Source organism: Pan troglodytes, chromosome 18 (genome assembly GCF_028858775.2).
Source record: "Pan troglodytes isolate AG18354 chromosome 18, NHGRI_mPanTro3-v2.0_pri, whole genome shotgun sequence".
Taxonomy (NCBI): domain Eukaryota; kingdom Metazoa; phylum Chordata; class Mammalia; order Primates; family Hominidae; genus Pan; species Pan troglodytes.
Window position 1 is genome coordinate 72,265,267 of NC_072416.2, and position 23,507 is coordinate 72,288,773.

The 23,507-nt window shown below is 51.2% G+C and overlaps 1 protein-coding gene across 12 annotated transcripts in view; it reads left to right on the forward strand.

Annotated features, from left to right (window-relative positions):
- The window catches only part of ST3GAL2 (ST3 beta-galactoside alpha-2,3-sialyltransferase 2), a 59,589-nt gene that overhangs the window by 19,632 nt on the left and 16,450 nt on the right, over positions 1-23,507 (forward strand). For 3 of the 12 annotated variants that reach the window (XM_016928483.4, XM_024349403.3, XM_063796208.1), the window contains exon 2: positions 20,381-21,723. In XM_016928483.4, the coding sequence (XP_016783972.1) occupies positions 21,385-21,723 (339 nt within the window). In that variant the 5' untranslated portion in view covers positions 20,381-21,384. 12 annotated transcript variants of the gene reach the window in all.

The window sequence follows — 23,507 nt, forward strand, 5'->3', positions numbered from 1 at the left end:
ATGGTCAGTTGTGGTGTCCCTACCCCACTGATAACATAGGAGCCCTTTGGAGGGATTTGCCTGGTACAAAGTAGGCCTCCATACCTGCAGCCTGGACTGTTGCTGTCATCATATTGCCTGGCCCCAGTGGTTCTGGCAGACACCCCACCTTGGTAGCTTGGCTGGGCAGGAGGACTGAAAGATTACAGGCAGAGGTCATACCAGCCCGGTGGAGGAGGCGAGGTCCATGACTGGGGCTGATGATGAGAAAGAACCATGTTTTCACCTGTACCTTTGAGTGTGATGCCAGCACTAGCGAGGCAAGCGAGCTGCTCTGGCCGCCAGGCTGGGACAGGGAAGCCTCTGAGACCCGAGGCTGCTGCACCCAGGGCCTCATGTCCCAGAAGCTCTCACAGCATTCTCAGGGGCTTAGCTTGTCTTGTGTGTTGGAGCTTTGGGCTGAGCCTGTTTCAGTATGCCAGCCGGGTCACTGTGCCGCTGCCCTCTGGTTTGCAGAGGGCCTTTGTGCCTATGCAGTGACAGACTGTCTTGCAGCTTTCCTTTCCACTGAAGCAGTCACTTCCCCTGCTGCCTGGGCCCCTGTCTTGCGGATTTGCAGTGCTCGTGGTTGGATTGTGACCTCTTTCCTGGTATTCTCTCCCCTATTCTCACATCCCTCACAGGATCTGGGGATAGATGGTGGATTTTTAAGTCCAGTCCTTCAACTCTGGGCCGCAAAGACTGTGGCCTGAAGTTCCGGAGCATATCTCCTCTTTCCTTTGGTATGCATGGGTGGGACTTGCAGGCACCCTAGCTTAGCCCCTTGCCATCAGCCCCTGCTGGGGTCTAGCAGGCCTGAGCCTTTTCCAGGGTGGCCAGCCTGCTGGAGCTTACAGTGGGGGAGGGTAGGACCCAGACCAGAGTCCCTCGCCATGGTCCAGCCTTGATGTTGACATCCAAGAGTTGGGAGAGGGGGAGGGAATGCCCTGCCCTCCCTGCCACTTTGTGCGACTCGCCCGGGTTGGGCTCTTTAGGAGAGCATTTGTGTCCCTGCCCTGGAGTCTCCTCTTCCTGCTGTGTGCCCTTGCTCGGGGTTGTTCCAGGAAGCCTCTGGTGTGGGGGGCTCTGTTGCCACCAGCTGATTTCCTGCCCCAGGTGCGTGGGTGGGGGAGGAGAGGGTTGAAGATTACCTGGAGAAATCGCTCGCTTTGCTTCCGTTTCACCCCTCTTCTAGGGAGGACAGCAGAGTGCACAGAGGTTCTCTTCTAATCCTCTCACCCCCAACCTGGTCCTCCACAACCAGGCTAGAGCGTGTCTATGTATCTGGGGAAGCCAGGGCTTGGGGAGGAGTGGACTGACCCGTGTTCTGTGAAGGTCAAGGAGGGCCCACTTCAATGAGGATGAGTTTGGCAGGGAGCGTGGTCCTGCTCGCCAAGCGGGGCTGTAAGTGGAGGACTGCACCTGCCTTTTCCTCCTTGAAGCCCCAGCTCTGGCCTCAGCAGTAGTGCCCCGCTGGTGGTTAGTATTCCTGTCACCAGCTCCGCCTCCTTACAGAGGGAAAAGCCTCCAGTTGGGACCCTGGGATGCCAGTCTCTGAGGTCAGCTGCCCCTGATACCTTTGGAAGGGGCAGCCCTCCTGGAGGAAGGATAGCTGTCAAAGCCAAGGAGCCCTGACTTTGTGGTAGGCTGGAGGGCTTGCAGGAAGTCCTCAAAACAGAGGAGCCCCATTGCTGTGCTCCTTGACAGAGCAGGAAGCTGGCCTGATTGTTTCCAGAGAGGACCCACCAGGCCGTAGGAAAAAGGGCTTGGCTAAGGGGTCAGTGAGGGCTCTTCCCAGTCTGGCTGCCACTGCCTGGTGTCGATCAATAACTGTGCAGAACACACGCATCTTGTGTTTTTCTCTTGTGATTCAAAGCATACTCCAGACACGCAGACGAGTACAGAAGGAAAAAGAGGACCCTGACAGCTCCTCAGTGGCTCCTTATTATACATCTGCGGTGTGACCAAGATCAGAATCATAAGCAGTGATGAGCAGCCAAGCTACCTGGCATTCTGAATCCTATCTTTAAAAGAAATCAGAGCGGACTGTCAGCACTTTAGTCCCTTCACCCCGGGAGGTAGTGTGGTCCAGTTTAATGGCCCCCTGGAGGCAGTCAGAGGGCAGCGTTGGGAGATGAACTTCTAACATTCCCCCCGCCCCCCCCAGTCACGCCATGCCACCCCATACACTCCAGACCCTCTCTGGCTTCCCCTGGTCCACCGTTTATTCATCCCACTTCCCACTTCCTCCAGAAGTCTCCCCTGGAGACTTGGGTTCATCCCCCTCTCTCCTACCTTCAGGGTCTGCGACTCATCTTCTGCCTCTATTAATGTCTGAGGCTTTAGGCCCTGCAGAGAAACTCCTTATTATAATAGCTTTGTATTCTAGAATCTTGCTCCTGGCTTGTGGCTGTCTGGCCTCAAGCCTCAGGGAGCTGTTTAGAGCCAGCTCGGGTCAGGCCTCTGCTCTGCAGGGTGTGCTAAAGTGGGGGCTGGGGAAGGGGTTACGGCCGTGTCCCATAGGATGGACGCGCACCATCCTCTGCTGGGTCTAGGGGCAAGGATCAACCAAGGTAGGGCTGGCCCTGAAACCGCAACCTTCCTGGAGGCCGGTGCCTGCTGGGAGTGGGGCCCCAGGGAGGAGAGTTCCTGTGGGAAGTGGGGGCTGGGAAGGTGGGGTGGGGCTGGGGCGCTGTGGAGCCAGAGTCAGTGCTGTGTGGGAGGGGTTTGTGCCTTCCTTGTGATGCCATGGGGCTCCTGCAGAGCTGTGACCCTCAATCTGCCCAACCCATGACCATAGCCATGGAGGTGGAGCTTTATGTGTGCCTTTATATAATCCTCATGGAACCCCTTCGAGATGGGTGCTATTCCCATTGCACAGATCAGGACCATGAGAGAAGTTACATGGTCAATAGCTGACGAGTGGCAAACCCACAATGTGAATCCAAGTTTTTCTACGCACTTTGTTCATCTGGAGATGCTTTGAGCCGAGGTGAACAGGTGAGTGTTCTGGAAAGCCCCAGCTGGGAGGACTGCAGCTCGCGGTGCTTAGGGGAGTGAGCTGCAGGAGTTCCAGGTCAGCAGCCGTGCCGGGTGTCTGTTGCTGGGCCCTTAAGAGTAGCACACTCCCACTGTCCCTGCCGTCGTCCAGGCACCTGCTTCAGCTTTACATGCACACCCCTTTCCCACAGGCTCGGATTTGCTCAATTTGGTTTGTACCTGAGGCCTCATGTTTCTGGGTGGTCCAAGAGAAGTTAGAGAAAGCTCTCACTTCTAGAATGTCAGAGATGGAAAAGTGGGGGCAGAATATAATTATCACTTTCATATGCATACTTATATAATTCATAATAATGGTTTCAAAGCATTTTTTATAACCATCATTTCTTTTGATTTTTATAGCCCTGGGCTTATGTAGAGAGATGATACTCAGTTGGGCAAACATTTATTGATGCCTCCTATATGCAGGACAGTGCTAGGCGCTACAGTGGTACAGAGATGAGGAATTAAATAGCATTGTCTCTGTACCCTGAGAGTTCTTAGGGTTCTTTTAAGTGAGAGACACATACATGTCTTTTTAGTTTCAGTGTAGAATCTTAATAAATGTGGGCCAGTTCTGGCTTGGGATCCAAATTAGTTTGTAAACCTTAGAGAATAGGGTCTGATAAGAGATGAGGCTGGGGAGGCCTGGTTTGGGCATCTCTGAATGCTATTTATGTTAAGATCTTGACCTCGCTGCATGAATAAGGGCACCCCATCTCATGCTTTTGAAATACATTAGCAGCTGAAAGAAATAGGTAAAACTGGAAATCACAGTGGTGGTCAGCAGTAACCAACACTGTGATCATCCGGGAGGAAGAGAGTGGAGGTAGGATTGCTTCCTTTTGATTGTTAAAGAATCTTGGAAGCTGGGCTCGGTGGCTCACTCCTGTAATCACAGCACTTTGGGAGGCCGAGGTGGGTGGATCACTTGAAGTCAGGAATTGAAGACCAGCCTAGGCAACATGGTGAAACCCCATCTCTACTAAAAATACAAAAATTAGCTGGGCGTGGTGGTGCGTGCCTGTAGTCCCAGCTACTCAGGAGGCTGAGGCAGGAGAATCGCTTGAACCCGGGAGGCGGAGGTTGCGGTGAGCCAAGATCCCAAGATTGTGCCACTGCACTCCAGGCTGGGTGACTGAGACTCCGTCTTAGAAAAAAAAAAAAAGAATCTTGGAAGCTGGGCACGGTGGCTCAACGCCTGTAATCCTAGCACTTTGGGAGGCCGAGGTGGGTAGATCACTTGAAGTCAGGAATTTGAGACCAGCCTAGCCAACATGGTGAAACCCCATCTCTACTAAAAATAGAAAAGTTAGCCAGGTGTGGTGGCACACTCCTGTAGTCCCAGCTACTCAAGAGGCTGAGGCAGGAGAATCGCTTGAACCCGGGAGATGGAGAGAGAGAAAGAGAAACACCCTGGGGTTGTTTGTCAGTTAACTTTACGAATATCTTCTCGTGACCAGCTTGCAATGTATTATCTTGTGAAAATAGGAATTTACAAGAGGGTGTATCCCTCTTAGGTTTATCCGTTTCTTGTGACCTTCCCCGTGCCGCCCGGAGGGCTGTAATCTAGCAAGTTTGGTGACTTGCTGTGGTGCCTAGATAAGGGTTCAGGAATGCAGCTGCAGAGTATTCACGGTAAGGGTCAGCTGCATTGTGGCGGGGGGGGTGGTCCTGGGGCAGCTCATCCCTAACAGTCAGGAGTTTGAGACCAGCCTGGCCAACATGGCGAAAGCCCATCTCTGCTAATAATAGAAAAATTGGCTGGGCGTGGTGGCTCATGCCTGTAATCCCAGCACTTTGGGAGGCTGAGGCAGGTGGATCACGAGGTAAGGAGATCGAGACCATCCTGGCTAACACGGTGAAACCCCGTCTCTACTAAAAAATACAAAAAGCCAGGCTTGGTGGCGGACGCCTGTAGTCCCAGATACTCGGGAGGCTGACGCAGGAGAATGGCGTGAACCTGGGAGGTGGAGCTTGCAGTGAGCCGAGATCGTGCCACTGCACTCCAGCCTGGGTGACAGAGTGAGACTCCGTCTCAAAAAAATAAATAAATAAAAAATAAATAAATAAATAAATAATAATAGAAAAATTATCTGGGCGTGGTGGCAGGCGCCTGTAGTCCCAGCTACTTGGGAGGCTGAGTCAGGAGTATCACTTGAACCCAGGAGGCGGAGGTTGCAGTGAGCTGAGATCACACTACCGCACTACAGCCTGGATGACAGAGTGAGACTCCATCTCAAAAATAAACAAACAGAATCTTGGCCTGGAAATGAAAAGTAACCTGCTTGGCTGCTTGGTAACAGTCTAGACTAGAATTTGGCTCCTGAATCAATTGTTCTGATTTTCAGTGGAACTTCAGGCTGGGCCTGTGCTGGCAGACTGGGGACTTGAAGAGAGTCAGATGGGCCTTCCATCAGGGGTGTTTGTATGGCCAGTGTGCAGTTTTCACTAGTCAGGTGAAAGACTGAAATGGGCAAATGGTGTGGAAGAGACTGAAGGCCCGTGTTACCTGGGTCAGTGAAGGCCTGCCCAGGCCACATCTGAAAGATCCCGTTTGCATGTCTGCACGCCCTGCCCTATCCCTCTGTGGACTGGAATGAAGGTAGCAGTGGGAATGGGAGAGCAGTTTCAATTGGGCCTTTCTTCAGTTGACCCCAGGGTATCTCAGTCTCCTGCCCTCATTGTGTTGGCTAGAGTTCTAAGAATCTTGTTAGAGATGGTTTGATACCTGTTCCCAAGAGATTAGTATTGGCAGGGATGCCCAGTTTCCTGGTACGAATAGTTAAATCCAATTCATCCAGTCAAGATGGCACTGTAAATTTATACTCTAAACACATAGCAGTAATACATAAAAAGATAAAATTCTAAAAATATATTCATGCACGCCTCCACTTTTCTACCCCCCACCACACTCAACATGATAAATACCCCTGTGGATGAGAAATAGACAAGAACACAAGGAAGAAAGCCAGGCTGAAGCTGCAGGCCTGCTGGTCTCTGAGTCTGGAAGCAGAAATTTGGGATAACAGAGCCATAAAGTGTTCCATTTGGAGCATGGAATTGAGCTAGGAAATTGCTTGAATCCACAGCTGGACAGTAGCCTGAGAAAAGTTGCTACTGACCATTTCCTGGGGCTAAAGCTTTTATTTATTTATTTATTTATTTATTTATTTATTATTTTTTTCTTTTTTGAGATGGAGTTTCGCTTTTGTTGCCCAGGCTGGAGTGCAATGGCATGATCTCTGCTCACTGCAGCCTCCGCTTCCTGGGCTCAAGCAATTCTCCTGCCTCAGCCTCCGGAGTAGCTGGGATCACAGGCATGCGCAACCACGCCTGGCTAATTTTTTTTTTGTGTGTGTGTATTTTTAGTAGAGACGGGTTTCTCCATGTTGGTCAGGCTGGTCTCGAACTCCTGACCTCAGGTGATCTGGCTACTTTGGCCTCCCAAAGTGCTGGGATTATAGGCGCGAGCCACCGCGCCCGGCCAGCTTTTTATTTTTTATAGAGACAGAGTCTCACTCTGTTGCCCAGGCTGGTGTGCAGTGGCATGATCATGGCTCAATGCAGCCTTGACTTCCCTGGTTCAAATGATCCTGCCCCCTCAGCTTCCCGAGTAGCTAGGGCTGTAGGCACTTGCCACCATGCCCAGCTAACTTTTTTTTTTTTTTTTGAGACAGAGTTTCACTCTTGTTGCCCAGGCTGGAGTGCAGTGGCCCGATCTTAGCTCACTGCAACCTCCGCCTCCCAGGTTCAAGTCAGTCTCCTGCCTCAGCCTCCCGAGTAGCTAGGATTACAGGCATCCGCCACCAGGCCCGGCTTATTTTTTGTATTATTAGTAGATACGGGGTTTCACCATGTTGGCCAGGCTGGTCGTGAACTCCTGATCTCAGCTGATCCACCTGCCTCCGCCTCCCAAAGTACTGGGATTACAGGTGTGTGCCACCGTGCCCAGCCTCAAGCCATCCTTTCGCCTTAGCGTCTTGACTTTCTGGGACCACAGGCATGCGCTACCATGCTTAATTTTTTAATTTTTTATTATAGAGACGCGGTTTTGCCATGTTGCCTAAGCTGGTCTCGAACTCCTGAGCTCAAGTGATCCGCCTGCTTAGGCCTCCAAAAATGCTGGGATTATAGGTATGAGCCACCATGCCCAGCCTAGAAATAATATTTAAAGGGATAATGGCTTGAAATTTCAGATTCGAAAAAACAGCATGAACATCAAACAGGATAAATAATATGTCACTAGATATAATACAGCCAAACTGCGGATAATAATATAACTTTATTTTGCTTTTTGAGGCCAGGTTGGGCGGCAGTGGCGTAATCACGGTTCACTGTGGCCTTGACCTGCCAGGCTCAGGGGATCCTCCCACCTCAGCCTCCTGAGTAGCTGGGCCTACAGAAACATGCCACCACGCCCGGCTAATTTTTGTATTTTTTGTAGAGATAGGGTGTTGTCGTGTTGCCCAGGTTGGTCTCAAACTCCTGGGCTCAAGCAACCTGCCCACCGTGGTCTCCCAAAGTGCTGGGATTACAGGCATGAGCCGCCATACCTGACCAGACCAAGAGAGTTAAAAACTACTGGAGGTAAGAAAGAATTCAAAGAATTGACAATTAGATCACAAATAATATCTTATCAACATTGGATGCCAGAAAACAACAGAAGAATGTCTTAGAGAAGCTCCTTGTCAACCTGGAATTCCATAGCCAGCTATCATTCAAGAATGAGGTAAAATAAAGGTATTTTTGGACAGGCTAAGACAGTTTTATCACCTACAGACCTTTGCTGAAAGAATGGTTACAGATGTACTTCAGTAAGAAGAAAAGTAAACCCCTGAAGAAAGAGCAGGTTGTTGGTGCCAACAGTGAGCACAGAAGTGGATGCATTATGTTGGTAAATTGAATTAACTTTTTTTTTTTTTTTTGAGACAGAGTTTCGCTCTTGTTGCCCAGGCTGGAGTGCAATGGGGTGATCTCGGCTCACCGCAACCTCTGCCTCCCGGGTTCAAGCGATTCTCCCACCTCACCCTCCTGAGTAGCTGGGATTACAGACATCCGCCACCACACCTGGCTAATTTTGTATTTTCAGTAGAGACGGGGTTTCTCCATGTTGGTCAGGCTGCTCTCGAACTCCCAACGTCAGGTGATCCGCCTGCCTCAGCCTCCCGAAGTGCTGGGATTACAGGTGTGAGCCACCGTGCCTGGCCTGAATTAACTATTAACAATATATTAGGATGCAAGTAGCAGAGTAACCCACAATGACTTAAACTGGAAAACACTGGATTAGTTTATAACAAGAAGTGTGGAGGTCAGTAGTTCCAGAGTTGGGGCAGTAGTTCACATAGGAACGTGAAGGACCCTCGATCTTTCTACTCTGCCATACGAGGGTGCAAGATGTCTCTCATGGTCGTGAGATGGCTGCCATAGCTCCAGACATTATATCATCACCCTGTAACATCCCAGGCAGGAAGGCACAGAGATCCTCGGAGAAAGGAAGCTTTTTCTTCATGTGCTGCTGCTGCTTTTTTTTTTTTTTTTTTTTTTATTGCAATCACTGTCATCCAGGCTGGAAGGTGTGATCTCCGCTCCGCCCACTTCAACTTCCACCTCGTGGGTTCAAGTGATTCTTGTGCCTTAGCCTCCTGAGTAGCTGGAATTACAAGCACTTGACCCCACGCCCAGCTAATTTTTGTATTTTTAGTAGAGATGGGGTTTCACCATGTTGCCCAGGCTGGTCTCGAACTCCTGACCTCAGGTGATCTGCCTGCCTCAGTCTCCCAAAGCGCTGGGATTACAGTCGTGAGCCACTGCGCCCGGCTGCTTATTTGGAAAGGAAAATTTTTCCAAGATGGCCCTAACACATACTCCCTTGGGTCTCATTGACCTGAGCTGGTCCATCCTCAAACCAATTCCTGGTGAAAAAGGGACAGGCTTGCTGTGGTTGGCGCTGGTTGGCTTTGGCCAGTCTTGCATCATCTGCCAGGACTGGGTCCTTAGCTGCCCAAACAAATCAGGATTCTGTTGGCAAGCAAAAAAGAGAGTGGCCGCTGGTAGACAGCCAACAGTGTCTGCTACAGATGGCAAAACACAGAGACAAAAAAAAAAAAACAGGATCTAAATGGGCTTTTAATTTTTTTTTTTAAGGGAAAACTAGAATTGTTGACCACATTACCAAGGAAGAATAAGAATAGAGAATTTTATTGTTAAGCCACACCAAATTTCTGCCTTGTTAAGAGAATGGCATTACTGAAAAACTGAAGACTTCATCAAGAAAATGTACATAAGCTAACAATATAAGATTAATCACTAAAAAAAAAGTAATATAATTTCCAGACCAGGAGGGGGAAAAAAGTGGTGAGGGTTGGCCGGGCGTGGTGGCTCTCCCAAAGTGTAATCCCAGCACTTTGGGAGGCCGAGGCAGGCAGATCACGAGGTCAGGAGATCAAGACCATCCTGGCTAACATGGTGAAGCCCTGTCTCTACTAAAAATACAAAAAAAAATTAGCCGGGCATGGTGGTGGGCATCTGTGGTCCCAGCTACTGGGGAGGCTGAGGCAGGAGAATGGCATAAACCTGGGAGGCGGAGCTTGCAGTGAGCCGAGATCAAGCCACTGCACTCCAGCCTGGGTGACAGGGTGAGACTCCGTCTCAAAAAAAAAAAAAAGTGAGGGTGGAGATAATACGTCATCCCAAGTCAGGAAAAGAAAAAAAAATACAGAAAAAATAGTAGACAAAATACTGAATAAGATAGTAACGTAAGTCCAAGTGAAATGGATTAAACTCATCTATTTGAAAACAACAACAGCATCAGGTGAAATAAAAAGCAAAGAAGTCTGAGGACTGAGCAAGGTGGCTCATACCTGCAATCTCAGCTCTTTGGGAGGCCACGTTGGGAGGATCATTTGAGAACAGGAGATCAGCCTGGGCAACATAGCAAGACATCATCTCTACAACAACAAAAAAACCAACAAAAGTAGTGCATACCTGTAGTCCCAGCTACTTGGGAGGCTGAGGCAGGAGTCTGAGAGTTCAAGTCCAGCCTGGGGAACATAGCAAGACCCTGTCTTTATGAAAAAAAAAAAAAAAAAAGCTAGGTCTGCTGGCGTATGCCTATGGTCCTAGCTACTCGGGGGCCTGAGGTAGGATCATTTGAGCCCAGGTGGTCGAGTCTACAGTCAACTGTGATTGCACCACCGGCATTCCAGTCTGGGCAGCAGAGTGAGCTCCTGTCTCAAAAAGGGGGAAAAAGCCTGGGCGCAGTGGCTCACGCCTGTAATCCCAACACCTTGGGAGGCGGAGGTGGGCGGAACACCTGAGGCTGGGAGTTCGAGACCAGCCTGGCCAACACGGTTAAACCCCATCTCGACTAAAAATACAAAATTAGCCAGGCATGGTGGCGCATGCCTGTAATCCCAGCTACTCAGGAGGCCGAGGCAGGAGAATTGCTTGAACCTGGGAAGTGGAGGTTGCGGTGAGCCAAGATCACGCCATTGCACTCCCGTCTGGGCAATAAGAGCAAAACTCTGTCTCAAAAAAAAAAAGCCGCCAGAGGCGGGAAGCTAGCTAGAATGTGGAGAGACCTGGTCTTCCCCACACAGATGGTTTGAACTTTTTTCATAAAATAGAGATGAGGTCTCACTCTGTTGCCCAGGCTCCAACCCCTGGACTGAAGCGATCATCCAGCCTCAGTCTCCCAAAGTGCTGGGATTATAGGTGTGAGCCACCACAACCAGCCGAGAACTGTTTTTCTAGACGTTACTTCATGCCTTAGTGTAGATAGGTACAGCAAGATACTGGATTTCCCCCTGCCCACTCCGACTCAAAACACAGTGGGGCTCCCTCCTGAGGTAGCAGGTGGTGGATCTGAAGGGACCCTTCACCCCAACTCCCCTGCCGCACCCTCTCCCCGTGCCTCAGGGCCCAGCTTCCTCCTCTTAGAGGCCGTTTCTTTATTTTTTCTTTATTATTTTTTTTTTTTGTTTCTTTGAGCTGTCTCCTACAGGAAGAGGCTGTTAGGGTGCAGCCTCGATCTTTGTCCAGAGAAGACTGACAGTTTATTTCTCTAGGACTTCATTGAAAGCCCAAGTTATGCTCTTGGTTTGAAGAAGTGTGTTAGCTCTTGCCTTCTGGGTTTCTGGCTACAAACTCTGGGCGGCATCAAGAGGTACCAGAGCTGAGATTTCAGATGGATATAAAGTCAAAGTTGGATGTCCTGCAGGAAGGGAGGGGCTGCCCGAGGGTTTGGTGCTGCGGAGTGGAAAGGGCCTGAGTCCCTAGGGTAGCACTGAGGGGTCTGTGCCAGAGGCTGATACCAGGGTGTTGCAGTGCGGGTGACCTCAGTTAACCAAGCAGGGTAGTGAAGCGGCCCATTCTCAGACAGGTCAAGGACAGGCCTCGCTGCTTTTGAGTTGTTGGGGAGGGAGGGGCTTTCGGTAACTGGCCACCTGCGCCAACCCCCACCCCCCCGCCCCAGCTCCTTCTGCCTGGTTTGGGTGCTGCCCCCCACCCAGGAGGCAGGGAGTGTTCTGGGTTGCTAGGCTGGCAGGGATCTGGGGCACAGCGAATGTTTTGATGGTTGTACCCCAGTTAGTGGAAGAGTGCTTTGGGAAGGCAGTGGGGGCTGTGGAAGGAGCTCTGGGCTTGAAGTCATCAGACCTGGCGTGGCGTTACAGCATCTTCACTTCCGCCTGGCTGACCTTGTTCAGCTGGTCCTGGGACTCCTGCGCATACTAAATGAGAGGCTATCCCCCGAAAATGCTCAGAGGTTCATAAAGCATTGCTCAGAGGTTCATAAAGCATCGGTCCATTGGAGCAGTAGGCTGTGGCTTCATGCCTTTAGAATGAGCTTTGGGACACGTCCTCAGGCTGTGTGTAAGTGGGTGGAGAGGGGCTTTATCTTTCGTCTTTCTCCTCTCCCTCCCAGAGGCAAGCAGCACCCATCCCCCCAGCCTCAGTGCCTTTTCTCTGCATGCCAAGAAGGTTGTATTCAGCTGTGCTGGTCTGAGGTGGTGCTTATCCTGTGCTTCATTAGGTTAAGTCATTGATGGCTGTCTCCTGGGATCTGACCGAGAATTGGCTCTAAAGCTGCTACAGCCTCCAAAACAGTCCCTGCTGTTCTCCTTTTGGGGCACTCTTTGCTTTGCTCCTCAATCAGGTGCTTTTGTTTTTTCCTTCCATTTACCTGCGTGCTGGTGAGGGTCTCCTTTGAGGTTCCTTGTACTGGGAGGTGGAAGTAGCCCTTTGGCTGCATCTCCTGAGGATGGAAGGCGGGGTCTTCAAGGCCCTTGCTGCCCCTGACCTCTGGATCCTGGCTGCCAGTTCCTCTGGACAGCCTCAGCAACTTGGACATGGACCAGCCATTCAGGGGACATTTATTGATAAATGGTCTCCCCAAATTTGCCAAATTTGTGACCACAAACTTCTTAGAAGACTGTAGTATTGGCACAGTGGCTCACACCTGTAATTCCAGCACCTGGGGAGGCCGAGGCAGGTGGATCACTTGAGGTCAGGAGTTTGAGACCAGCCTAGCCAACATGGCGAAACCTCATCTCTGCTGAAAATACAAAAATTAGCTGGGTGTGGTGGCACGGGCCTATAGTGCCAGCTGCTTGGGAGGCTGGGGCAGGAGAATTGCTTGAACCCAGGAGGCGGAGGTTGCAGTGAGCCAATATTGCGCCACTGCACTCCAGCCTGGGCAACCGAGTGAGACTCCATAAAAAAAAAAAAAAAAAGGCCCTAGTGTTGTCTTGCCACCTCCTAAATTTCCCTAGTTACTCCCTTTCTCTTTTCGAAGACTATTTCACATCTGGTCTCTCTGTAAATCTCCAACCCCAACAATAAAGGGACACTCCTCACTGTCTGTGCCGCTTGCTCGGCTTTGCCACCTGTCCCACAGGTAGCCCCCCTCCAGGACGACACTTGATGCCATTATCTCGTGCTGCTCCCGGCCTTTGTTCCTCTGTTCACCTCTTTTTCCTGGATCATAAATTTCTCCTCTAATAATTCATTCCCATCAGTGTACACACATTCTAGACCATCTCTCAGCTGAATCCCATTCCACATTCCACTCTCTTACATCCCATTCCTTTTTTTTTTTTGAGACAGAGTCTCACTCTGTCACCCAGGCTGGAGTGCGGTGGCACGATCTTGGCTCACCACAAACTCCACCTCCCAGGTTCAAGCGAGTCTCCTGCCTCAGCCTCCGAAGTAGCGGGATTACAGGCGCATGCCACCACACCCAGCTAATTTTTGTATTTTTAGTAGAGATGGGGTTTTGCCATGTTGGCCAAGCTGGTCTCAAACTCCTAACCTCAGGAGATCCGCCGCCCTCGGCATCGCAAAGTGCTGGGATCACAGCTGTGAGCCACTGTGCCTGGCCCCCTACTCCAGCCCAGGCTGGAGTGCAGTGGCACAATCTCGGCTCATTGCAACCTCCACCTCCTGGGTTCAAGCATTTCTCCTGCCTCAGCCTCCCTAGTAGCTGGGACTACAGGTGCCTCTGCCACCACCCCCCGGCTAATTTTTGTTATTTTTAGTAGAGATGGGGTTTCACCATGTTGGCCCCGCCACCACCCACAGCTAAGTTTTGTTATTTTTAGTAGAGACGGGGTTTCACCATGTTGGCCAGGCCGATCTTGAACTCCTGACCCCAGGTGATCTGCCCACCTCGGCCTGCCAGAGTGCTGGGATTACAGGTGTGAGCCACCACACCCAGCACCATTCTCTCTTTTTGTTGTAACACCTTTATTGAGCTATAATTCACACACCATGCAGTTCATCTCTTTGAAACATACAAGTCAGTGGCTTTTTTTTTTTTTTTTGAGACGGAGTCCCGCTCTGTTGCCCAGGCCGGAGTGCAGTGGCATGATCTCGGCTCACTGCAAGCTCTGCCTCCCGGGTTCACGCCATTCTCCTGCCTCAGCCTCCTGAGTAGCTGGGACCACAGGCGCACGCCACCATGCCTGGCTAATTTTTTTGTGTTTTTAGTAGAGACGGGGTTTCACCATGTTAGCCAGGATGGTCTTGATCTCCTGACCTCGTGATCCACCTGCCTCGGCCTCCCAAAGTGCTGGGATTACAGGCGTGAGCCACGGCGCCTGGCTGTCAGTGGCTTTTAACCTATTCACCACAAACAATTTTGGAACATCACCCCAGAAGAAAACTCCAACCCACTGGCAGTCATTCCCCATTCTCCTCTATCCTCCAGCCCCTGGCAACTGGTAATCTACTGTCTGTCTCTATGGATTTGCCTATTCTGTACATTTTACATAAATCATCTGGCATGGGGCCTTTTGTACCTTATTCCTTTTTTTTTTTTTTTTTTTTTTTTTAAGACGGAGTCTCACTGTGTCACCCAGGCTGGAGTGCAGTGGCGCAATCTCGGCTCACCGCAAGCTCCGCCTCCCGGGTTCATGCCATTCTCCTGCCTCAGCCTTCCGAGTATCTGGTACTACAGGCTCCTGCCACCATGCCCGGCTAATTTTTTGTGTTTTTAGTAGAGATGGGGTTTCACCATGTTAACCAGGATGGTCTCGATCTCCTGACCTTGTGATCCGTCTGCCTTGGCCTCCCAAAGTGCTGGGATTACAGGCGTGAGCCACTGCACCAGGCTGTGCCTGGCTCCTTTCACTTAGCACAGGGTTTTCAAGTTCATCCATGCTGTAGCAGTACCAGAACTTGATTCCTTTTTATATCTGAATAATACTCCCTTGTATGGATATACCACATTTTGTTTATTTATGTATTGGTTGATGGAACTTTGAGTTGTTTCCATGTTGGCACTCTTATGAATAATGCTGCTATAAATCATTTGTGTACGAGGTTTTTTGTTGTTTTTTTTTTTTTTTTTTTTTTTTTTTGAGATGGAGTCTCACTCTGTCGCCAGGCTGGTGTGCAGTGGTGCGATCTCGGCTCACTGCAACCTCTGCCTCCCAAGTTCAAGTGATTCTCCTGCCTCAGCCTCCTGAGTAGCTGGGACTACAGGCGCACGCCAGCCATGCCCAGCTAATTTTTGTATTTTTAACAGAGATGGGGTTTCACCAAGTTGGCCAGATGGTCTTGATCTCTTGACTTCGTGATCTGCCCATCTTGGCCTCCCAAAGTGCTGGGATTACAGGCGTGAGCCACCATGCCCGGCCATGTGTACAAGTTTTTATGTGAACCTAAGTTTTCATTTCTCTTGAGTATATACCTAGAAGTGGAATTGCTGAGTCATATATTATGGTGACTGTATATTTAATCTTTTGAGGAACTGCCAGACTGTTGCCCAAAGCGACTGCACCATTTCACATTCCCAATAGCAAAGTCTGAGGGTTCCAATGTCTCTGCGTCCTCACTAACACTGGTTATTATCTGTCTTGTTGGTTACAGCCACCCTGATGGGCAGGAAGTGGTATCTGATTGTGGTTTTGATTTGCATTTCCCTGATGATTAATGACATTGAGCATCTTTTCCTGTGCTTGAGCCTCGCAATACCCCTGGATCAGTCATTGTGAAGGTCACCACTGCCCTCCATCCAGTGGTCAGTTCTCAGTCCTCACCTTACTTTTTCAAACACTTGACACTGTTAATTGCTCCTTCATTCTCGAAACTTTCTTCTCTTGGCTTCCCAGATGCAGGGCTGTTTTTCCCCCTGCCTCATTGGCTGTTTCTTTCCTGGCTTCTCTTTCAGACAGCAGAGTACCCCAGGCTCTGTCCTGAGCCGCCTACTCTTGTCTGTGGTAGACCCTCCCTAGATCTTTTCTTCTGGTCCTGTAGTTTTAAGAATGAACTGTACTCTGATGACTCTCGGATATATCCCTCTAACTCTGACCTCACCCATGAGCTTCAAACAGGTGTGTTCAACTGCCTGTTTCCAACTGCATGTGGATGTCTAAAAAAGTTTCTTTTTTTTTCGAGTTGTGGTATCACTCTGTCACCCATCCTGGAGTGCCATGGCATGATCACGGCTCACTGCAACCTTGAACTCCTGGGCTCAAGTGATCCTTATGCCTAAGCCTCCTGAGTAGGTAGGACTGACTACAGGCACCTGCCACCATGCCCAGCTAATGTTTTTACTTTTTTGTTTGTTTGTTTGCTTGAGACGGTGTCTCACTCTGTCACCAGGCTGGAGTGCTGTGGTGCGATCTCAGGTCACACAACCTCTGACTCCCTGGTTCAAGCAATTCTCCTGCCTCAGCCTCCCGAGTAGCTGGGATTACAGGCACCCACCACCACGCCCAGCTAATATTTTGTATTTTTAGTAGAGACGGGGTTTCGCCATGTTGGCCAGGAAGGTCTCAATCTCCCGACCTCATGATCCGCCCGCCTCGGCCTCCCAAAGTTTTGGGATTACAGGCATGAGCCTTCATGCCCAACGTTTTTAGTTTTTTGTGGAGATGGGGTCTTGCTGTGTTGCCCAGGCTGGTCTCAAACTCCTGACCTCAAGTGATCCTCCCGCCTTGGCCTCCCAAAATGTTGGGATTACAGACATGAGCCACCACAGCTGGCCTAAAAGACATCTTAAATTTAACCAGAACTTTTGTTTTTTCTCAGCCAAACCCATTAATTTTCTGTCTTTTCTGTATAGTGAATGACAGCCCCATCCACAAGGTTGCTCAGGCCACAGCCTCCATATCTCCCTGATTCCTGTCTTCCTCTTCCCACCCTGCTCCCCTCTTCCCTTCCCCATGGGCCCCCTCCTTGTACCCTCCAACTACCCTACTAGTTAAGCCCTTCAGAGTACATCCAGCCATTTCTCACCACCTCCACCACCTGAGATATTGCAACAGTTCCTTTCTGGTCTCCCTGCTAGTCTTACGCAACAGCCAGAGTAGTGCTTTAATAAAACATGTTTTAACCTAAAAGCATTTTAGATTTTACTACGAAATGCATCATAGACTCAAAGTAGTATATATCGTATTTGTGCTCTTTAAAGAATAAACATAAGAAATACTCCATGGCTGGGCGCAGTGGCTCATGCCTGTAATCCCAGCACTTTGGGAGGCTGAGGCGGGTGGATCACCTGAGGTCAGGAGTTAAAGACCAGCCTGGCCAACATGGTGAAACCCCATCTCTACTAAAAATACAAAAAATTAGCTGGGTGTGGTGGCACATGCCTGTAATCCCAGCTACTTGGGAGGCTGAGACAGGAGAATCGTTTGTACCCAGGAGGCGGAGGCTGCAGTCAGCCAAGATCACGCCACTGCACTCCAGCCTGGTGACAGAGCAAGACTCCGTCTCAAAAGAAAAAAAAAATACTTCTGTACCCACCACCTGGATTACAAGGTACCCAGTACTCCGAGGCCTCTTCAGCCCTCCTTATTTCATCTACCTCTCTTCCCCCTCCAGAGGAATTCCCTGAATTTTGTGTTGTTTCCTTGATTTTCTCTATTATTATCTTTATAGAGAGGCATAGAAAATGTCTTGCTTAGCTTTGCGTATTTTTTAGCTTTTCATGGATTCATGCTGTGATCATTTATCCATGACTACTCTTTTTGCTCGATATAATGTTTTTTGGCCATATTCATCCCTGTTAATGTCTGAAACCGGAGTTCATTCATTTTACTATATGGTACAAAATGCACCACAATTTATCCATTCTTTTTTTTTTTTTTTTTTTTGAGAAAGAGTTTCGCTCTTGTTGCCCAGGCTAGAGTGCATTGGCACGATCTCCCACTCCTGGGTTCAAGCGATTCTCCTGCCTCAGCCTCCCGAGTAGGTGGGATTACAGGCATGTGCCACCATGCCCGGCTAATTTTGTATTTTTGGTAGAGATGGGGTTTTTTCACGTTGGTCAGGCTGGTCTCGAACTCCCAACCTCAGGTGATCCACCCGCCTCGGCCTCCCAAAGTGCTGGGATTACAGGTGTAAGCCACCATGCCTGGTCTTTTTTTTTTTTTTTTGAGGCGGAGTTTTGCTCTTGTCGCCCAGGCTGGAGTACAATGGCGTGATCTTGGCGCACTGCAACCTCCGCCTCCTGGGTTCAAGTGATTCTCCTGCCTCAGCCTCCCGCATAGCTGGAATTATAGGTGGCCACCACAACGCCTGGCTGATTTTTTGTATTTTTAGTAGAGATGGGGTTTCACCATGTTGGCCAGGCTGGTCTTGAAATCCTGACCTCAGGTGATACACCCACCTCAGGCTCCCAAAGTGGTGGGATTATAGGCATGAGCCATTGGGCCTGCCTCCTCCGAGCTCTTTATATTGAGGTGTGCATGGGCTTAACAAAATGATCTGAGTAGCTGTGAAGGGGAGCAAGCCCATGACGTGGTGGGCAGCTGAGGGGCACAGGTAGAAATGAACTATGAGAGGGTCATTGCCAGGTCATTTTTGGGATTTTTAGTGCGTGTTTGGGGGCCTTTGATTTTTTTTTTAGCTCCTCCCCATGGCTCCATTTGCCCTCACCACAACAAGCTGAGCATCCTGTATTTGCAGTAACACCTGGACCTGGGGTTCCCAAAGCAAGGGCCTTTGCCAGATGCTCTACTTCTCTGCTCTTTCCAGACATGTCAAAACCAGGGATTTTCCCCTCCCCAACAGGCAGTGCAGTTCCTTCGGGTGCCCCCTGCGTTGATCTAGAATCCCAAGGAGTTAATGACTTCCCTGATTGAGTTGCTTCCTTTGGAAGCCTCCTGTGCCAGCTCTGCCCAGCCCCCGCCTTCAGTGGCCACTGCGGGGCTGCCCAGCCAGAAAACAGGTCTCCCCAGGCAGGACCTCTCGCTCCCATCAGCTGCAAAGTCACTGTCTTCCAGGGCCACCTGCCTCATGACTGGCTCTCCTCAGGTCACAGGAAGCTGGGAGTGGGACCCTGAAAGAACTCGAGTTCTGTCCTTAGATGTTGGGCATGCAGCAGGCAAAGGGAGAATGAGAGGAGACAAGGACCTGGCTTCCCATCTACAGACTGTTCAGCCAAGGCCATGCCTAGAGTGGGATCTGCTAAATGGGCACAGCAGAACATTGGAAGAAGCACCTTTGAGCCAGTGCTGCTGGGGTCTCCGTGGATTAGAGCCAGGAGCCCTGATGAGGCCTGTGGGCGGGGCTTCACTTTCGACCCTGAGAAGCCAACTCCACATCTCCTTCCCTCTCACCCTTGAGCCGTGGGTAGTTCAGGGAGGCCACAGCCTTCTTTCTGTGCCATGGCCTATCCCAAAGTCACCTCCACTCACAACGTCGTGACCTTAGGTAAGTTCTTCTACTTTTGTGAACATCATTTCCCACCCAGAATAATGTCCTTACTGCAATATGCTCGTTCCATTCCCTGCTGGCTTTGTGGCCACAAATGGAGGGGCAGCTAGGTTTCTTGAACACAGAGCCTGAGAGGCCTTGTCTGCAGCTGCTGGAAGCAGCCAGGAGACCCCAAAAGTGGGCTGGAGACTTCAACAAGGACAGGCAACAGGGCTGCACTGAGAGGCCCAGGGGCTAGGTCAGCAGCACCGCTAGGCAGATTTGGAGGGGAGCTGGGGAGAGGCGAGGCAGCCAGCTTTGCAAGATTCCCACGGCACACAGCCAGTGCTCAGGGGTTCCCTTCTCAGCGTTCCTCTCACCTGGTGTGGCTCCCTCACGCCTGGCATGGATCCGAGCTCCTTTCCTTATGGCTGAGACCCAAACTGCCTACAAGTGGCCTTTTCTCCCTGTTCTTGCCTGCAAGGGCCGCATGAGGCCTCAGGCTGTCAGTGCTACCAGGGACCCTGGCATTCACTTTGTCCATAATGTACAGATGGATGTAGACAACTGCCCTCAGGGCTGTCCAGGGGCAGGACCAAGCCCAGCAACCACACCTCCTGACACAGCCAGGTTCTCCCCCAACGGCGGAGCTGACAGGACTGTTCATGGTTCATTGAGTGGACCCAGCAATGCCTCATTGATAATCCACAGTCGAGAGAAGAGGGGCGGTCAGAGACCGGCCAGCCCTCCCTTCTGATTGGGAGAGGCCTCTGCAGGCACTGACAGGCTCCAGAGAGTGCTGTGGGGGGCAGTCAGTGTCCATAGTCCCCTGGAATCTTCTCTGGGCTGTTTTCTCTGACTTTTCTCCTGAAATTAACTGTACATAGCTGGGCTAGGAACTCTCTAAATCTGAAAGCATGTGGCTTAGGGAAAATCACTTGACTCGTTTACCTTCTGGCTAAGAAGTGAAGACTCTGGGCTAATCTAGTCCTCCAGGCCCTGGAGTCCCACAGAGCGATGCTATCTGTGCAGCTAGAGGGCAGAGCCCTTGGTCATGTCCACCCTCTGATTAAGTGGGCATCTCCTCTCCTGCTAGCTTTGGGGCTTGGGGTGGGGCTGGGACAAAGCCTGGTGCCCGTGTGATTCATCCGCACATTATTTCTCCTCTCTGCCATTCTAGGGTCGTGCTGCGGCAGCCTGGCGCCCGACATGTGAAGGGGAACCTGCCAGGGGATTACTGTGAGCTAACAGCAGGATAGGCTGGCCCCGGGGGAGTGGGGATGGGCAGAACCCGGGCCAGGAGTATTAGGAAGGAGACCTGGACCCTGGTGGGGAGCTCAGCACAAGCTCGCCTGACCCAGATGGTATTGGACACAGTGCCCCGCTGAACAGCAGCTGTTCCCAGCGCCAGAGGACCCCACAGTCACAGTAGGAGCTTTGCGACCCCTACGCAACTGCAGCTGGGGCTGGGGCCACCAGGAGAAGGGACCAGCACCTCAGATGGGAAGCAGAAGGGCAAGACCTACTGCGGAAAGGATCTCGATCTCTGCAGCGGGGTTTTCCCACACTCACAGAGCTTCCTGTTTTTGTCCTCTCAGGGTTGGGGTCTGGCTCCCCTCCTCTGGCAGAGGTTTTGGGCCAGGAGGTGGGACAACGCTTGCATGGAACCCAAGTCCCCTGAAGTCCATGTGCTCTCTGTTGTGATTGGAGTTCTAGGGCTTCCCCGCTGCCGGGAACGAGGGGCCGCCTCATTGTCTGCTCATGAACCACAAGGACCCCGACTGCTCCAGACTGGATTATTTCAAGCCGCCAAAGAGGGGGACCCCTAGAGCTGGCAGCCAGCAATCCCAAGGGACTAGAGGGCTGCAATGGACTGACCTCCCCCTCACCAGGGTGGCAGGAGAGGCAGAGCCTCTGTGGCCTAGCTAGTGACGGAGAGACCCGATGAAGCCCTAAGCAGGGGCCCCGCCTGACTCAGGGGCAGGACAGCCACTCCTGCCAACGTGTGTTCTCCCTACATTGAGGGAGGGCATGGCAAGGGACCCCTGCCACTGTCCCCTGCTGCAGCACGTGACCCTATGCCCTTTGCATGTGGTGCCAGAATAGGCAGGCTACGCCGTGGCTGGCCCCTCAGCGGGCTGGGAAAAGAGTGGCCACGGTGACCGCCACCCGCCTGCCGGCACCATGAAGTGCTCCCTGCGGGTGTGGTTCCTCTCCGTGGCCTTCCTGCTGGTGTTCATCATGTCCCTACTCTTCACCTACTCGCACCACAGCATGGCCACGCTCCCCTACCTGGACTCGGGGGCCCTGGATGGGACGCACCGGGTGAAGCTGGTGCCCGGCTATGCCGGCCTGCAGCGCCTCAGCAAGGAGAGGCTCTCGGGCAAGAGCTGCGCCTGTCGCCGCTGCATGGGCGATGCCGGTGCCTCCGACTGGTTTGACAGCCACTTTGACGGTAACATTTCCCCCGTCTGGACCCGAGAGAACATGGATCTTCCACCCGATGTCCAGAGGTGGTGGATGGTAAGAGCTGCTGCTCCCTTCCAGGGATCTGTCCCCCAGTTTTAGAGCCACTCAGAGCCCCCTCTTGGATTTCTGGCCCCCAGAGCCTTGACAAAATGCCTGTTTGACCAAGCCATTTATAGGATCACAGATTACTGAAGGGCAGAGCAAGCATTGACCTGATGGAGGGGGCTAGTATTTTCTAGTGCCTGTAGGACCCGAGCATAGGCCAGAAATGCCTCCTGGACCAGGCAGGCAGCAGGGACACAGGGAGCAGGTGGGAGTGAGGAGTACAGCCATGGGGGGCCTGCCCCAGAGGAAGGAGGCAGCCGCCCCTAGGCCCCAGCAGTTGTTGCTGCACAAGGCTGGATCTGGGTTTTTTTTTTTTTTTTTTTAAGAAAACCTAGAAATCCAGATTTTAAAACTAAATATCCTAATTTATGAACATTGGCTCAAAATAATTGTTTTTTATTTGTTTGTTTGTTTTTTGAGATGGAGTCTCATTCTGTCGCCCAGGCTGGAGTGCAGTGGCACAGTGACGGCTCACTGTAACTTCTGCCTCCCAGGTTCAAGTGATTCTCCTGCCTCAGCCTCCCGAGTAGCTGGAATTACAGGCATGCACCACCTCCCTCAGCTAATTTTTTTGTATTTTTAGTACAGACGGGGTTTCACCATGTTGGCCAGGCTGATCTCAAACTCCTGACCTCAGATGATCTGCCCGCCTCAGCCTCCCAAAGTGCTGGGATTACAGGCGTGAGCCACCATGCCCAGCCAAAATAATTGTAAATACCATGAGAACAGAGCCCCTTTCTTGGTTCTTTACAACTGCTAGAAGACTTTTTACTGGGCTGGGATAAGAAAGCCTTGTAGGGAAGGCCGGTCGTGGTGGCTCACGCCTGTAATCTCAGCACTTTGAGAGCACGGGGCGGACGGATCATGAGGTCAGGAGTTCGAGACCAGCCTGACCAACGTGGTGAAACCCCGTCTCTACTAAAAATAAAAAAAAATTAGCCAGGCATGGTGGCGCGTGCCTGTAATCCCAGCTACTCAGGAGGCTGAGGCAGGAGAATCGCTTGAACCTGGGAGGCAGAGGTTGCAGTGAGCCGAGATTGCACCATTGCACTCCAGCTGGGCAACAAAGTGAGACTCCGTCTCAAAAAAAAAAAAGAAGAAAAGAAAGCCGTGCAGGGACTACTTAATCTATTTTATGAAATAATGTGTTGTCTGATTCTAGAGTTAAAAAAAAACAAGCAATGAAAAGAACCCTCAGGGGCTAAGGGAGGTGAAGGGGTGGGGCTGGGGGGGTCCTCCCTGTCTTTCCAGTCATCACTTTTCTGCTACTTTTAATTCCTTCTACCTTGCCCCAAGGCTCTGGAGTGTCACTCCCCAGGCTCTGCAGGCCATCTCGTTGCCACACATGTCATGGGTGGAGCCATGTCAGCACTGAGCCCCTGCAGGCTCCCAAGCTGCGAGGGATGAGCTCATGTGATCATGCTTATCAGAATGATGTCACAGAACCTGCCTTCCAGCCTAGACTGTCAAGAGTGCCCGAGGACCAGGGTCTGCAGAGCTGGGGCCACTAGGAGCCCCGTGGGCTCTTACTGTGACAGCGTTTTTTTGATACAGGTTCTCACTGTCTTTGCAGTGGCCACAGTCTTGACTCACTGCATCCTTGACCCCCAAGGCTCGAGCAATCCTCCCACCTCAGCTTCAGAGTAGCTGGGACTACAGGCACGTGCCACCACGCCTGGCTAATTTTTATATAGGAATTCTCATCTTGGAGCCAAGCTCCCTCTACAGATCAA